The sequence below is a fragment of the Mya arenaria genome, chromosome 16, assembly GCF_026914265.1.
Source record: "Mya arenaria isolate MELC-2E11 chromosome 16, ASM2691426v1".
Lineage (NCBI taxonomy): Eukaryota > Metazoa > Mollusca > Bivalvia > Myida > Myidae > Mya > Mya arenaria.
The window spans coordinates 42,684,982-42,703,841 of NC_069137.1; the positions used below are offsets into that span (position 1 = coordinate 42,684,982).

General features: G+C 33.5%; 1 protein-coding gene across 4 annotated transcripts in view; it reads left to right on the forward strand.

Annotated features, from left to right (window-relative positions):
* The first annotated feature begins 418 nt into the window (after window positions 1–418).
* Window positions 419–18,860, forward strand: part of LOC128221245 (uncharacterized) — a 69,551-nt gene continuing 51,109 nt past the window's right edge. For 2 of the 4 annotated variants that reach the window (XM_052929786.1, XM_052929783.1), the window contains exons 1-2: window positions 523–700; window positions 11,561–12,178. In XM_052929786.1, coding sequence (XP_052785746.1) covers window positions 11,989–12,178 — 190 coding nt within the window. In that variant the 5' untranslated portion in view covers window positions 523–700; window positions 11,561–11,988. Of the gene's footprint in view, window positions 701–8,624; window positions 8,715–11,560; window positions 12,179–18,860 lie in introns of those variants that run through there. The other 2 variants (XM_052929784.1, XM_052929785.1) reach the window with 2 other exon arrangements.

An 18,860-nucleotide genomic window follows, 5' to 3' on the forward strand; every position in this document is an offset into this window, starting at 1 on the left:
GAGTACCCCCCCCCCCCCCCCCACCCTCCGATCACTTTAAAACAAATAACATTCAGTAAGGGAGGGGTGTAATTCAAAAGGTTATGCCCCTTTGTTACGCCCCCTCTCACATCGAATCCTTGATTCGCCCCTATCTTAACAAAAAAAACTCGGATGATGAGGAAGTGTATCGGAAAAATACAACTGACATAATGGAAGTTTTACCAAGTTTACCTTTTGCAATTTGTTTGACAAGTCATAATGGATTTATTGATGACCTATTCGTATTACGATCAGTGATCCTTAGCCGATCACCTATTGTTAAGGGTCGGCAGTCATCGGATATCGATTCGGACTTTTCCGTAATGATTATGAATAATAGGCTTTAGAGATTGACGGACACGCCCGAGTGGTTTTCGTATAATGTCGTGACAAATATTGTCGTCTGAATTCCACTGGCGCGTGAGAGAAGATTGTCTGAAAATCTCGTTGTGATCTCAAAGATTACGAGACCACTGGAGTTGGATAAGACACACCCCGTTACATAGTGGGGTCAGGTGGATTAGTAATTTTAAGGTATTTTTAATTTTGAAAATTGGTAATATATATTTTATTGGAATGTGTTTACAATATTTTTAGAGTGTCTTATTTGGAATAGTTTGCAACCACGTGTGTTATTGAAATATTTATTGGACTTAAATTGCATTTTAATGGATTAAAGGTAGTTGTATTATTTATTTATATAATGTTTCGTAACTTAATGGATTTAGGTGGTAGTGTTAATGTATATACATATATGTTTCGTAACGTTTTGGATTAAAGGCGTGTTTTTTAACAAGAGCTGTTATTAAGAAAATTACAAGGATATGTTTTAAGTATGCTTATATTGTATAAATGTTTCGTTTATTTAACATAATGGATTGAATGTGATGGTATAATTTTGGCTTATGTTTTAATAGGACTTTAATGATCTTTGATCCAAAATTAAATGCGTACCCGAAAATCAATGATAAAGCAAATTTTGTGGTGATGTTGTATTATAAATATTGTATATATGAACCATCATTTAAAGATGCACTCTTACTCCCAAACTAGATTTACCACAGTTAATAATTTTGTTTCAATATTAAAAACACAGATGAATAAATGTCGAAAACAATGGTTCTGATGAAGGATACCGAGTTTAATTTGAAAGAAATGAGGATAAAACACGGTATTTCTACCTTATGAGACTAAAGTAGACCACAGTAAATCTTTTAGCATTCACCAATCATTTAATATTCTTGTGTTTTTTGCTTTTTAATACACGGTTAAATTTTTTTATCAGAAATTAATATTTTCCATTAATGCATTATTTAGTTAGTAGTTAAAGATTTATCAGTCAAAATTGATGTTTGTCATACATGTGCATGTATTAATTGTGAATAAGAGTGTCATTTTAAGAACGACTTTGGTATAAGTATAAAATAACGCTTTCATGCTGCGTTTATAGACTTCAAAAGGAAGCTTGCTACAAAATAATCAACTGTTTGGTAGATAAAGCTTACTGGATTAAGATAAAAGTGACACACGAGAAATTAACCTGTCTGTAAAGTAAATATCAACATATATGCGTGACAATTTCGTTTCAAGCAGTTCGTGCTTCATATAATAGATTAGAAAAGTTCCCTTTTAGTGTGTTATTGTAATGCAGAAGACACGATTTATCAAACGGCTTGGGAGTATATAAAAAGACACGCCGTTTTGGGTAATCATGTTTCTATTTTAAATCATTGTGGATTAAAAGAAATGCATTAGAAAATGTCCGTTATTGTGTGTGAACAATTATGAAGAGGTAATGAATACTAGATTTACAAACAAATCTGCCTCAGATATTGTATGAAGCCATCCTTTTATGTATTCATATTTTTGATTTACAACATTTTAAATGGCTTGGGGAAAGCTCCTTAGAAATGTAAGGACCATAAATAAGCGATTTATAAAACAATTTTGGGGTATTGTATGAAAACGTATCATATTTGGTATTCATGTTTCCAAGTTTGAGGAACATTTGATTATGATAGTCTTTTACGAGAAAACAAATGTATCCTTTTAAAAGTCGTTCAAGTTGGTGCAAATTAGTCACTATATATGGAAGCGTATAGCGTATACACTGATGATTTGATCACATGATCTCGTCGACTTGTTTTATGTCCACCTAACCAGTTATAAGACGATATGTTTCTGAATCTACGTCGACTTATCAACTTATTAGGTAGATATGCCGACTTGATTTGTGTTGACAAAAATCTTTGAACATGTTTTTTTCGATTGCTTTTGTGTGAACTCGACATAATTGTTTGAGCTGAATTGTCGACACAATTTATGTCAATAAATCCAGCGAGTAAGTGAACAGGTCGACATAATATTGACAGCACGTGGAGTTTTAACTGTCGACATAAAACAAGTCGACATACCAACATGCTCACATTAACACTATATACAGTATACGTTTCCATACTATATAACATCCTTTTTGGTTCACATTTACAATATATACGGTATTTGGGTTTACGCCACGTTTTTAAATACATATAAGAATACGGTGCTGCAAAAGGGGGACAGGATGCTAAGGATGAAAATGGCACATTTTAGCGGGCTATGAAGATCTTATTGTTATTGATGCAGAAACTGATAGGAATTGTGATTAATTTAAGTTTTATCAATTTTCAAATGCCAAATACGTCAAGTTTGTATGCATTTATAATCATAACATAAGTTTTAATAAAAACAAAATGAATTGTTGATTGTCTTAAGCATTTAGTTCTATGGATACATAAGGGTGCCCATGCTTCTCTTCATGAGGGCAGAAGGGTACTATAAAAAAAACCTCCATAACTCTTGAGCCAAATCCGTACATTATACGCTTCCATATTATATAACATCCTATTTGGTTCGAATTAGTCACCATGCGCACGGTACGTGCACACGATTTATAATGGTTTCATCTGTCAAGTTAACAAGTTTACTTAAGGTTTAAAATTTCGTTTCTTTCCGCATTCGGTGAGGTTGTATTTTAAGTAATTAAGTGTCTCGTTTTTTATGTGCCGTGCTCAAGATAATTTAGATGAATTATCTGCAAATACTTGGCTTCATTTTTTTAATTTTAGGATGTCTTATTCATCGGTGAATGAACACGAAGAATAGACAGAGATGCATTTTTACTAAAATGTGGGAAATGGGAAGACTATTCAGTTAGGTCACACTTTATTGATAGCCTGTTTAAGAGTTTTCTGACCGCCTCACAAAAGAGTAATCCAGTTAGAGTAATGGTTAGCACACTCGCTTCTCACATAGACTACCCGGCTTCGATTCCCAGCATGGAGGCATGTGAGTTTGGTTTGTGGTCGGCAAGTCACTAATTTAAAATAATTTTTAAAAAATGCTCACAAAAACACCCAATTTATTTCAGAATGTAACGTGCTCAACATAGAATGATGCGGTTATTTTAAATTATAAATTCACATTCACACCTCTGGCATTAGGGACATTAAAGACAAATCTTTATATATCAAGACAAACGAACTTTATATACATCAACGCAGTTGTAGACAAAACGTGTATTATTTAATTTAGTGAACAAAACACCGTGCTCGAATACCGATTTTGTTATTCAAATACCAAACGTCCGATCAAGTATTCGAATAATCGTTTGCATCCCTAAACTCTTAATATTATCATGTCTTACTAATCAGACTTGAATTGCCGAAACAAAAAATAACAGTTAAACATGATAACGCAATTACAAAAAAACACAAACATGTTTTGGCATAAATTTATAATATGCGCCTTTAAGAGGTTAGGGAAGTAAACAGAAAAAGGACACCTTACTACCCACCCATATAGATCTACAAATGTGGGAAGAGAAACGCTTTACCAATTATATATTATATATTATATTACCAATTAAAATATGTATTCTCTGTTTAAGTCTTATATTAAATTTGAGGAGTACCTTAATATTTTACCCAAATCTCTACGTTTTACATTTTTGCATTTCCGCACTAGTAATCATAAATTCACTATCGAAGTCGGTAGATGGAGACAGAATGCTGTACCACATGTCAATAGAAAGTGTGCGTTTTGTAATCTAAACGATATCGGTGACGAACTGCACTATTTACTTACATGTCCATTTTTTAATCCTACCAGAAAACAATACATAAGTAGTCGTTTTTACTCAAGACCTAGTGTCTTACACTTTAGTGAAGTTTTAAATTGTATGAACCCGGATACCTTAAGGAAAACAGCAATTTTTGTTAAAATCTTAGTTAATCACTTTAAACGAATCTGATCATGTACTTTATAGTTTTTCATTTGATATCCCATAACTATATCGATTATATTGTACCCTATTTCAAATAAATGAATTTGTTTTGTTATAAAAAAATAAATAATAATAATATCTAAACTAACCACATTCCCCTTACTTACTAATTATATTTGTTTTGTATAATGATAAACTCTAAACCTGTTGTGTAGCCGCCATTAACCCACATATTTATACCTGTGTTAACATATATATATTGCGTTTTCACATGCTTTTACTTAAATGTAAACTGTGATATAATAAAAGAATATTGAGTTGAGTTGAGTATTAAAAGAGGCCTGGTTGCATATGTTTTAACCACAGATATTCAGATAAAAAATAAGTATTATCAGTCATATCAAAACAAAAATCAGGGGTTATGAAATAACAACGGCAAAAAACCTACCTAAAATATGCGTAATGAAACGCGCCAAAAAACTACATGCATTTATTAATAGTGTCCTTGTTGCATATATTTTTTAGCACAGCTATTCAGATAAAAATACGTATTGGTTTCGTCTTTTCATAACAGAAGTCAGGGGTTATGAGGTTACAACAGAAAAAAAACCTACCTACCTAGGCACGCCTATACATATGCATAAAGAGACACCATGCAAATCATTAATTAAAAATGTCCTTGTTGCATATGTTTTTAATCTCAGTTTTTCAGATAAAAAATAAGTATTGTTTTAGTCTTTTCATGACAGAAATCCGGGGTTATGAGGTTACAACAGAAAAAAGCATACCTTCCCTAGCCACACCTAAACATATGCATAAAGAGACGCCAAAAACTTGTTAAAAATAGTGTCCTTGCACTGGCACCGGATTTTCAAACTCAATCATTTTCTTAAAAAATCAAAATAAATCTTATAATTCCTTACTAAAAATTATAATACCGAATATGTTGAATATTGAATTATTTTTTTTAAATATGCACTTTGTACTGTATAATATGTATGTTAGTATATTATACAGTACAAAGTGCATATTTAAATTTTTTTTTTATAATTATAAGATTTTTTTTGATTTTTTAAAAAAAATGATTGAGTTTGAAAATCCAGTGTCCTTGTTGCATATTTTCTTACCACAACTATTCAGTTTAAAAATAAGTAGGAGTTACATTAAATGGCAAGCTGAAAGAAAGGTCATTGTAAGGTGAACTGGTAAAACTGTTATTTCTGTGACCGCAAAACTTCTTTGGATTGAAATTATTTGGTAGGATTAAGGATAGTACCTTTCATATGGACACACCCTGTTATAGAAGTGTACCTCACACTTGTATTAGTGTTTTTAGCAGTATACAAATATTACATTTTAGTAAACCATTTAAAGGCGCATACAATGGTTGATGCCAAAAAAAGTTGTTGTTGTTGTTGTTGTTGTTGTTGTTTTTTTTTTGTTGTTTTTTTTGTTTTTTTTTTATGCATTAGCATGTTTAACTGACTTGATATTAATGATAAGAAAATAGGTACAACTCAACTCAATATTCATTTATCATATTACAGTTTACATTTAAAGTGACACTCCTATTCATAATCAATGCATACACATTTATAACAAAAATCAATTTTGAATGATGAACCTTTAACTACTTACTAAATAATGCATTCATAGAAACTATTAATTACTCACAACAAAATTGTAACCGTGTATTAAACAACAGAACACGCAAAACTATTAAATGCTTGGTGAATGCTAAAAGATTTACTGTGGTCTACTTTAATCTCATAAGGTAGAAATACCGTGTTTAATGCTCATTTCTTTCAAATTAAACTCGGTATCTTTCATAAGAACCATTGTGTTTGACATTTATTCATCCCTTTTAGAATATTAAAACAATATTATAAATTGTGGTAAATCTTATTTGGGATTAAGGGTGTATCTTTAAGTAAATGCATGTGAAAACTCAATATTACTACGTGACAGTGAACACATGTATAAAGAGGTGGATTAATGGCGGGTTGACACCAGATAAACAAATATATAAGCCATTACTTAGTAAATGCTTTTCTTTTCATTAATAGCTACGTGGCCACAACGTCTCGAGTTAAAATAGCGTCAAAATATCGCTTATTTTTCTTTTACACCGTACCTGCATTTATATCTTTTGATCATTAAAGTCAAATGGGTTAATCACGATAATGCATTAAAATAAAAATAACAATTGCATCAACTTGGATTGTGGGCCTGTAATGTCTTATAAGGTAAAAAAAAACGGCATTACAAGTTTAACAGTTTTACAAGACGAATAGTAGTATTTGTAATTTGATACCATACATTCATTCATTCTTTCAACTTGTAAAATTGAATAACCTGTATGAATTTGATATAGGATATGAAGAAATACGATTTTGAAATTTGGCGAAGTTTTGATTTAATCTGACTTCAAAATCAGTGTGTATCTATAGATGGTTCCGTTCGACCGATTTTTAAATATCGAATGTATTAAACCATGAAAGTTTAACTGACTAACATCGATATTCAGTAATAAGCATGTGTGGAAACTGAGAAATCGTATATTTTGAGACATTTTCTATTTAAGTATTTTTTATCATGAATGCGTGATTTTGGTGTTTCGTAATTCAATAATTTGATGATTTTATAACTTCGTGACTTGTTGAGTCTTGAAACTTATTATTTTCAAGTCAATTCAAGTCAACATTTATTTTTTGACATGTACTTGACACAACAGGGGGCTGTTTCAATAAAGGATTTCAGTCGTAACTTCAATTCTCTTAAACCTGTATAAAGATTAACGATACATGTACATCAATTATTTTTATTTACTCAATTTGGTGTTCATTTTCAATGCTGACTCGAGTTCAATTCACTCAAATATGTAATAAAATAATGAAACTATGACACTAAGATAATTTCAATTTACGATAAAAATCTTTATTGAAATGCACCCCAGAAATATAAGCCATGTATTCGACCGACATTGTTTGTAGGTCGATTGCAAGCATATTCATTAATACAGAAAAAAAATAGTTAATAGATATGCATTTAACTCTTATTGCATCATTTACAGCACGCATCATTCAAAAGGAAACACATATGTGGTTTCTCCAATTTATTGTACTTGTGGGGCGTTGCTACAGTTTTGTTATAGGTTCTGTTCTGATCTGTTCTGACTAAACAGATTTTGATTCCGTGCGAATCGGGTTGTATAAACTCATTTTAAGACAAAATCATGTGTGGCCTTTAAATACACATTCAAGTATTCACTGCCATTCATGGACATATTTAGGCAAGTTTAAAGTACACAATCGTTGACATAAAGTTTTCCAAGGTTCAAAGACATGCCCGCACAGACTATAACATAATTAGGTCAACCTCAACTATATCCAAAAATATTATCGACAAAGTAACGCCCGGACAGACCATACCATAATGAAATCGACCTTAACTTATAAAAAAACAAAACATTTCCAACAAAGTCACGCTCCGACAGACTATACAATAAGTAAGTAGACTTTAACTATGTCCATACACATAATCAAAAAAGTCACTCCCGACAGACTTTAACATAATTAAGTCGATCGTAACTATATCCAAAAGCATTATCAACAAAGTCACGCCTCGACAGACTTTAACTTAATTACGGGGACCTTAACAAGTCAAAAACATTATCAACAAAGTCACGCCCCGACAGACTTTAACATAAGTAAGTCGATCGTAACTATATCCAATAACATTATCAACAAAGTCACGCCCGGACAGACCATAACATAATTAAGTTAGCCTTAACTATATTAAAAACATAATCAACATAGCATTGAATAACGGTAATAATACGTTTGCAGAGACAAAGATGAACTGTATTTTATTCAATGTAATGAAAGCCTTGATCATTTGTCAGTATTAATAAACCGTTCGATATTTATACATGCGGATGATATCGTATATATCTGAATACCTCACCTGCTGTATATTGTATTGAAAATACACTGACATTGTAACATATTGTCCACAGTGGATTTTGTGATAACAACTCATAAAAAATGAAGAATAAGAAAAGAGATATCAAACATTATCGATCACAGATAAGAGATAAGAACTGTTGACAAATCGTGAATCAAAGTTTAATTTCAATAATCAATGTAATATTTCAGTGCTTTGAGTGGATATTGTTTTACAAAACGTGAATGTCTCGTAAAATGGCTACTGTGTAATTATTGTGTATTTCTGGATTATATAAGAGAATATATATATTCATCAAGCAGGTGCATTCATAGGTTTTGATAGGAAACTGCTAGGTAAATTAAAATTGATGGAATTATGTGATATTTATCTATCTTCGGATATGTACAGTGGGATTATAAAAATGTGGAATCTTCTTAAACAAGCAATATACAGATACATGCTTTCTACATGTTTTGATTGGGTAATACGTGTTTTGATGTTCGTGTTTTGATGGGGTAATACGTGTTTTGATTGGGCAATACGTGTTTTGATATGGTAATACTTGTTTTGATTGGATAATACGTGTTTTGATTGGGTAATACGTGATTGGTTGGGTTAATACTTGTTTTGTTTGGCTAATACATGTTTTGTTTTGGTAAAACGTGTTTTGTTTGGGTGAAACGTGTTGTAATTGAGATGAACATGTTTTATTATACCCGGTTTGATTATATAAGACGTGTTTTGTTTGGGTTATACGTGTTTTGATGGGGTAATACGTGTTTTGATTTGGTAACACTTGTTTTGATTGGATAATACGTGTTTTGATTGGTTAATACGTGTTTTGTTGGGGTAATACGTGTTTTGATTTGGTAACACTTGTTTTGATTGGATAATACGTGTTTTGATTGGGTAATACGTGATTGGTTGGGTTAATACGTGTTTTGATTGGGGTAATACGTGTTTTGATGGGGTAATGCGTGTTTTGATGGGGTAATACTTGTTTTGATGTGGTAATACTTGTTTTGATTGGGTAATACGTGTTTTGATGGGGTAATACTTGTTTTGATGGGGTAATACGTGTTTTGATGGGGTAATACTTGTTTTGATGGGGTAATACGTGTATTGATCGGGTAATACGTGTTTTGATGGGGTAATACGTGTTTTGATGGGATAATACGTGTTTTGATGGGGGTAATTCTTGTTTTGATGGGTAGTACGTGTTTTGATGGGGTAATACTTGTTTTGATGGGGTAATACGTGTTTTGATGGAGTAATACGTATTTTGATGGGGTAATACGTGTTTTGATGGGGTAATAAGTATTTTGATGGGGTAATACGTGTTTTGATGGGGTAATAAGTATTTTAATGGGGTAATACGTGTTTTGATGGGGTAATACTTGTTTTAATTGGGTAATACGTGTTTTGATGGGGTAATACGTGTTTTGATGGGGTAATGGGATAATACTTGTTTTGATGGGGTAATACGTGTTTTGATGGGGTAATACGTGTTTTGATGGGGTAATACGTGTTTTGATTGGGTAATACGTGTTTTGATGGGATAATACTTGTTTTGATGGGGTAATACGTGTTTTGATGGAGTAATACGTATTTTGATGGGGTAATACGTGTTTTGATGGGGTAATACGTGTTTTGATGGGGTAATACGTGTTTTGATGGAGTAATACGTATTTTGATGGGGTAATACGTGTTTTGATGGGGTAATAAGTGTTTTGATGGGGTAATACGTGTTTTGATGGGGTAATACTTGTTTTAATGGGGTAATACGTGTTTTGATGGGGTAATAAGTATTTTGATGGGGTAATACGTGTTTTGATGGAATAATACTTGTTTTAATGGGGTAATAAGTATTTTGATGGGGTAATACGTGTTTTGATGGAATAATACTTGTTTTAATGGGGTAATACGTATTTTGATGGGGTAATACGTGTTTTGATGGAGTAATACTTGTTTTAATGGGGTAATACGTATTTTGATGGGGTAATACGTGTTTTGATGGGATAATACTTGTTTTAATGGGGTAATACGTGTTTTGATGGGGTAATAAGTATTTTGATGGGGTAATACGTGTTTTGATGGAATAATACTTGTTTTAATGGGGTAATAAGTATTTTGATGGGGTAATACGTGTTTTGATGGAATAATACTTGTTTTAATGGGGTAATACGTATTTTGATGGGGTAATACGTGTTTTGATGGAGTAATACTTGTTTTAATGGGGTAATACGTATTTTGATGGGGTAATACGTGTTTTGATGGGATAATACTTGTTTTAATGGGGTAATACGTGTTTTGATGGGGTAATAAGTATTTTGATGGGGTAATACGTGTTTTGATGGAATAATACTTGTTTTAATGGGGTAATACTTGTTTTAATGGGGTAATACGTATTTTGATGGGGTAATACGTGTTTTGATGGGGTAATAAGTATTTTGATGGGGTAATACGTGTTTTGATGGGGTAATACTTGTTTTAATGGGGTAATACGTGTTTTGATGGGGTAATGAGTATTTTGATGGGGTAATACGTGTTTTGATGGAATAATACTTGTTTTAATGGGGTAATACGTATTTTGATGGAGTAATACGTATTTTGATGGGGTAATACGTGTTTTGATGGGGTAATAAGTATTTTGATGGGGTAATACGTGTTTTGATGGAATAATACTTGTTTTAATGGGGTAATAAGTATTTTGATGGGGTAATACGTGTTTTGATGGAATAATACTTGTTTTAATGGGGTAATACGTATTTTGATGGGGTAATACGTGTTTTGATGGGGTAATAAGTATTTTGATGGGGTAATACGTGTTTTGATTGGGGTAATACTTGTTTTAATGGGGTAATACGTGTTTTGATGGGGTAATACTTGTTTTAATGGGGTAATACTTGTTTTGATGGGGTAATACGTGTTTTGATGGGGTAATACGTGTTTTAATGTGGTAATACGTGTTTTGATGGGGTAATACGTGTTTTGATGGGATAATACGTGTTTTGATGGGGTAATATGTGTTTTGATGGGGGTTTAACAGGTTTTGATTTAACATGTTTTGATTGGGTTTAACATGTTTTGATTGGGTTTAACATGTTTTGATATACGTGTTTTTATTTGGTAATACGTACTTTGATTGGGTAATACGTGATTTGATCGGGTAAAGCGGTGTTGAAATCGTTGAATATAAGTCAATCTTGACATTGTCTGAAAAATAATGTAGAAATATGTATATCTATTGATTATGTGCATGTAATCAATCTTTAACACTGTCAATATTGTGTCTAATAGTTTACTTATTTTTCTTCAATGTTTCAGATTTGCATTTAAATCAATGAACGGGTGCTAGAAAGTGAAACAGTGAAATCAAACATCTGGAGACAGAAGTATTTGGAAGATGACATTCGCTTGACGTTCGCATACCTTCAATTTTATGGCGGGATGTAATTCAACTGAAATTAATCTCGTTGTGGATGTATAAGTTATGATCTCGTAATTGGATTACGTTTATATATACAGTCATTGAAATACCAGGCAATTAATCGCTTAAAAAGGATTAATTTCGCAAAGAAAACCCGGATTATATTTTTTTCGCGCGGGGAAGTGATTTTTGTTTCGTTTTGTTTATTATTATTCATAGAGTGAAACTTCGAACACAAATTTGGATAATTTGTATTAAACAGCGTTTTTTGGTCGTTTCTGTGATTTTTGGAGTGAATTTTTGACTAACTCCATTATTGTAAGTAATGGTGCTAGAACCGCGTTGTGCTAAAAATAGCGAACGGAATATGACGTCATCATGCCAGTGTCAGCACGTGACGAGCAGGTCAAGGACAAAGTTGAAACCATTGACAATGAGGTCGATTCAGATTCTGGATATACGTGTGATTCTTATTCTTGGATTATGTATAGCAGCTACACCTGTCTTTGCTCAAAGTAAGTTTTTTACATACCTAATTTGGTAATATCACGTGATAACATCGACTAGCCAATCACGCATAAGGAATGAATTCGACTAGGTAGACATACCCAGTAATCTTTTTTAATGGAAACATACGAAATAACTGCTAAACTTAAATACATTGTAAACTATGTGGTACTTCAGTTAGTAAGTTTCTATGAATTGGACACATAATACCAAGTTTATGTCAGTTTTCGACAATTTTCTTTTTTTCTTGCAAATTGTTCATCTGGTGCACAGTTGCTTTAATAGCTGATTATAAAATCAGCGGCGTAGCTTTTGCTAGGCCATCAGGCCTTGGCCTCCACCTCATTTTGCCTTTTTTGAATGTACAAAGAATCAGTGACGTAAAATGTAATTTTTGTGAATGGAAGTGATTAAGATAAACTACTCGAAAGTCTTCTTCGCTATCAAAATTTTCCGGGGGTGGGGGCATGCCCTGGACCCCTCCCCCTAACCTTTTTGACACTAGCCACGCCCCTGAAAATTGTAAAAAAGCTTCTAAATTGTACATTGAGGATATAACATGGTTATGCACTACGGACTTTGACGAGTGTCAACGAACGTACAATTTTATTTATATCATAAATACAATAAAACAATACAATAACAAAAAACACATTCAAACAGATGTTACGCTATTCATTTAACACGTCATGTGAAAAGTGATAACTGTTTTTTTATATCGAATTTAAACGATGACGTTATTTTATGATAGCGATGCCATTTATTATCTAAATCATTAGGAAATATCCTTTTTAAAATATTGTTTTGGCTTATCTGTCATTATGTATATGCTTTCATGAACAGAACAGAACAGAACATAACAGAACAGACATGCTATTCAGACTTATACAAAATACATCGTCTACATATACGTACAGTTTTAAATCATGCCAACGTGTTAAGACAATGTGTAATGGTAAATAGTAAATATATTTAATATGTTGTTTCACATGGGGCTTTGCTCTGTTTTGAATGAGTGTAGAGTTCTCCCCCTTGATCGACGAGTGTTTGAATCAGTCCTCTTTCGGGTTCTCAAGATCATTGCTGTCTGCTTAGCTCGTAGTAAAGACAGATTGAAAGCTCTGAATTTCGTACTCTGGTAGAAAACAGTAAATATATGTCCTCATGGAAGTACGAGACAGTCACCCAAATCCAATCGTAACAACTCGGCAATCTCCGGTAATCTTCGGGATACACACGTTCGATAATGACCGAGGCGTTCCGATTGCCAACGACCCAAAACAGTCTTACGATTTTACTTTCTAAAACAGCTAAATAAATGACAAATACAACCTGCAGATGTTATCTAAGATATAATTGATGGTTCAAAACGCTGTTTGTATGTGCCATCTTATTATATATCTCCTGTATACTTCATGGTTTGTACAAACGCTGTTATCATTGCTTTGTCTGAATCTTATGAAGGAAATATAAAATGTGGTCCTCATGACAAGAGTCTGACATCTGTCTGACGTTTTACCGACAGTTTTTGTTTTATAATTTTATACAGGCTCGTTTAATATGCATGGTGCATAATTGCCATTTCGACGAAACCGTATTTTACTACTGAAGTGTTTTCAACGATGTTAAATTTTATAAAATAGTAAACAATTTTTCTACTGGATCAGAGCTGGTGCAGAATTATTCTTGTCGTTGTAACGGGGATTGTGATTTTTTTTCTTTTACGAACAAATATCATCATCATCATCATCATCATCATCATCATCATCATCATCATCATCATCATCACAAGCTGAAGCACAGCCACCAACACCACCGCTACCGACAGCAACATCATCACAATCAGAAGTACCAACGACAACACTACCATCACTAACAACATCATCAGTAGTACCAACACCACTAACACTACCAGCAGCATCATCATCAGTATTGCCAACATCACCACAGCAGCAGAAAACCGCCTCCACTATCAAATGAATTTGAAACTAATAGTAAAGAACATTCCGGTACCAAAGACCTATTTATACTTTCAATAAGGAATTCTGCTTAATAAGCTATCATTATTCGTTTGCCGAATATTAATAAATAGGTCACATGAGTGTTAGCTATAGAAAACCGGTTAAACCAATTGTAAATCAATGTTCAATAGTTTGCTGACGAGCGTTTATTTGCCGAGTCAAAGGGTGCTACAATAGTTCTGGCTTAAATTACATTAAACATTCCGTGGCTTTAGGTTAGTTTAACCAAAGAATACTAACAGACAAGTGTGCATTGTATAGCCTTTGGGTTGAATAGTTAAGCATAGCATTACGAAGGTATGATGTAAAGTATTTGAAATGTATTATAATAATTGATTTTCCGCTAAATGTGCAAATTCTTTATTCTGTTCATGTGCTGATGTGTTGGGTAGCATAGAAGAAGTGTTTTTTTTGCTGCAAATTCAATGGATTTAGGGTGGGTGAATTTCTGCCGGCGTACCCCAACCCATACAATTAAATCGTCCACGTTTACTTTTTAAGTCAATATCGGAGAAAAGTAATATTATAATGGGCTTAAAGTGCACCATTTCGGACTAGAAATTTTCGGGGTTCTGATGTTAAACGGTTAAGCCCCAAAGTTACGCTTCCTCTAACGTCAATTACTTGAGCCGCCCCTGATAACAGAAACGCATTGCGTAGCCTATGGGATAAATGTTTGACTATATAATTACGTACTTAAATAAGGTTGATCAGTACTGCTACCATAGTATTTCGCTAATATGCAATTTTATTCGGCAAAAAATGCAGTTTAACCTGACAGAAAATTAAAATTAAGCTGCTACACTACAAATTTATTCGGTTCTTTTGGTGCATTTACATGAAACATCAGTTGTAGAACTAGATGCATGGATATAAATGTACCTAAGCGTCAATATTGGCGGACAATACCTCCCCCACCCCTTACCTCCCGAAGACATTGTACATTGAATCACTCCCCAATCCCCTACCTTCCAAGGACATTGTAAATTGAATGACTCCCACACCCCCAACTTCCCGAAGACATTGTAACTTGAATGACTCCTCAACCCCTACCTCCCAAATACATTGTAAATTGAATAAATCCCCCATCCCGTTCCCCACGAATACATTGTAAATTGAATGACTCCCCCATCCCGTTCCCCCCGAAGACATTGTAAATTGAATGACTCCCCCACCCCCTTCCCCCCGAATACATTGCAAATTGAATGACTCCCCCATCCCGTTCCCCCCGAATTCATTGTAAATTGAATAACTCCCCCACCCCCTTCCCCCTGAATACATTGTAAATTGAATGGCTCCCCCATCCCGTTCCCCCCGAAGACATTGTAAATTGAATGACTCCCCAACCCCCTCTCTCCCAAAGACATTGTAAATTGAATGACTTAAAACCTGACCATGATTTATTAACTTGCAGTTGCCATAGACTAATAATTACAGAGGCCAAACTATTGTTATATATCATGTCAGATTCTGTTCCATTGATAACACAGATTTTATACATAGTCACCCTAGTGCAATAACCAAAGAACTGTATATAGAAATAGAATCCGTTAAGGATTATTGCACTAATGTGACGGCATGTATTATTTCTGAATAGATGGCCTAATAAAACTGTATTGTACAATAGTTAAATAACAGCAAATGAACTGATTAATCAATAGATCGCTATACATTGTTTCTGTGAGAATAGCATTGAACAATATACAGTATATCGACTATCGAGTAATTACATTCATCTGTACTAGTTGTGGGTGGGGATTATATATCATTTAAAAATGATGGAGTGATATACTGTCTGTCCGTCCGTCTTTCCTCCTGCTTGCGTGCGTGTCTTTCCTCCTGCCTGTGTGCGTGTCTGTCTGTCTGCCTGTCTGTCTGTCTGTCTGTCCGTACATACATGTATTTCTATATTTCTGTCAGTCTTTCTGTCTGTCTGTCTTTCTTTCCATCTGTCTGCCTGTCTGTCTGTCTGTGTGCGTGCGTGCGTGCGTGCGTGTGTGTCTCTGTTTGCCTGACCGCCCGTCCGTCCGTCTTTTTGTATGTCTGTCGCCCACCCAACCGACCGCCCGCCTTTTCGCTGGCCTGTCCATATGTCAGTCCATCTGTCTGTTTTTCATGAACTTTTATCTTTGTGGCATACGATGTTTTAAATAATGCTTTATCTTTTTAATGAAAAAAACCCAGCTCGACAAATACCCCACTAGTCGCATTCTTTAAGACGTAACAGCAAAACCAATATAAGACCGATTATTCCTGTAATACGGGTACATTCTATTCGTACCGTATATTGATTTACAGAAGGATGAATGGCCCGGGGTACCCTGTTATCAAAGTGCTAACATATTGTTTCAGATGTAAACAGAGTCGAGATAACGTTCTATAGAGTTCATAGATTGATTAAAATTTCATACCTCAGATCATTATCACTGTTGGATGGTGATATGTTGATACGTATATCATAAGTATTTGAATGGTGTATATTTCAATAGAGGCTATAATTAGCTGTATGTGAATGCGGGAATGTATTTAGTTGATAATAGGGTTACAAAGTCTGCTATGAAACAGTGTTGGGCATAGAAAAATACAATTGGTTCGGGTTACATCACGAACTAGGCGCCGACTCTAGCGTTTTTATAATCATTTGGTAATAAATAAATAAGATAAAAAAATGTTTGTTTTTTTCAGTGTGTGTTTTTAAGCATCATTCTCTAATGATGATAAAACCGTTCTTAAATCAAGCCTTATTAAAAAAGGCTTACTACCCTACCTCTTCTTAAAAAGGTTATTACCCTTCTTATTTTTTTCCGGAAAGACCAGTTACGAAAGACCAGTGGTGACTTCATTTTTCATCTCATTAAAGCGTTCGTTAAACATGAACTATCGTCAGGGGGGTGGGTGGGGGTGGGGGTAGGGGGGGGGGGGGTAGCTAATTTGCTTATTGAATACTTTATACTATATAATAGTATCGTTATTTATTTTTTATTGAAACCGTTTGAAGAAAAAAAATAAGATGTTTAATCATCGTGATTATATATTTAAAGATATATTAAATCGTGAAGTCGTTAAGTTTGATATGTGACTGATAAACTATGACGTCACAGCAGGTAGGTCATGTATGCCTTAGCCCACCGTTTCACGAAATTACCCCCGACCCGAAAGGTTTTCAGCCTTTCTTTCGTTTTTTCATAACAAACTAATGGGGTTAGAAAGTAAAACAACAACAACAACAACAACAACAACAACAACCAAAACATTCATACTTGCCCATCTACCAAGATAAATAACAAACTACAATGTATTAATTACATAATGTGATTCTATTTTTAGAGTAAATATTTAACGACCCAACATTTTCTTTATTACATTCTACACAATATATCTTTCTCATACGACGTTTCGTATTTTAATTGCAGCATATATATAAATGTTACTATGGCAACAATAGTGTGCAGATTGATCGAGCTATGTTTTAATACATTATTGTTTTATACATGCCACTAATTAGACTAATGGTTGTAAAAAACATTTTAATCTAAATACATTAAGTGTGGTTAATTTAAAACACAAAATTATAAATTCAAAAACAACTACCAGAATTTAACCATGATTTATAGGAGTCACTTTGTAGGTTTTAAAAATAAGAAATTTGCATCTAATTTATCACAGTAGTTTGTATTTACGAAATGAATTATTCTTAAGTTGTAATTTAGGCTAGACCCGGCCTACAGTGTACGACTCAATCGTTACAACTCGGCCATCTCCGGCAAGCTTCGTCAATCCCTGTTTGATACTGGCCGAGGTGTTCCGATTGTGTACGACTAAATGACTCATTTTTGCCTAATCCCTCAAATATTTCAAGTTTTTTATGCTCATTTGAAGACGTTCCCCATTCACTGATTAACAAAACAGTTCATTGTCATGGCTTCTTGAGCTTCGACAGATACGCCGACTCTCTACACTTAAAGTGACACTCTTATTCAAAAATTAGTACCTTCACATGTGTAACACACATCAATTTTGAATGATATACCTTTAAATACTTACTAAATAATGCATTTATGGAAAATATTAATTACCAATAACAAGGTTGTAAGCGTGTATTTAATAGCAGAAGGCGCAAAAAATATTAAATGATTGGTGAATGCTAAAAGATTTACTGTGGCCTGTTACAGTATCATAAGGTAGAAATACCGTGTTTTATTCTCATTTCTTTCAAATTAAACTCGGTATCTTTCATAAGAACCATTGTCTTCGACATCTATTCATCCTTTTTTGAACATTAAAACCATATTAATTGTGGTTAATCTTATCTGGGAGTAAGAATGCAGCTTTAAGGGCTGTCCTCTTTAATACAACATGAATTAGCCCATTAAGGTAATCCATCCGTCATTAATACAAAAAAAAACGCTTATGCTGAAATTTCATTTCAAAATTACAAAATGTTAGGTTTGAATACGTATGTTAAGCCATCCATCATTAGGATGCAAAGATGAGTCATTGCATTTAAGATATGAACATCGAGATTATATCTATGTTTATTTTTTATTAATTAGCCGTTTTATTTTATTGCATTTATTTGAATTTTTGAAAACACAGTAATGACGCCTTTATTATGATATGCGGATGTATTTAAGGGAGGTTAAAACGACAACATTTAACAATGAGTATA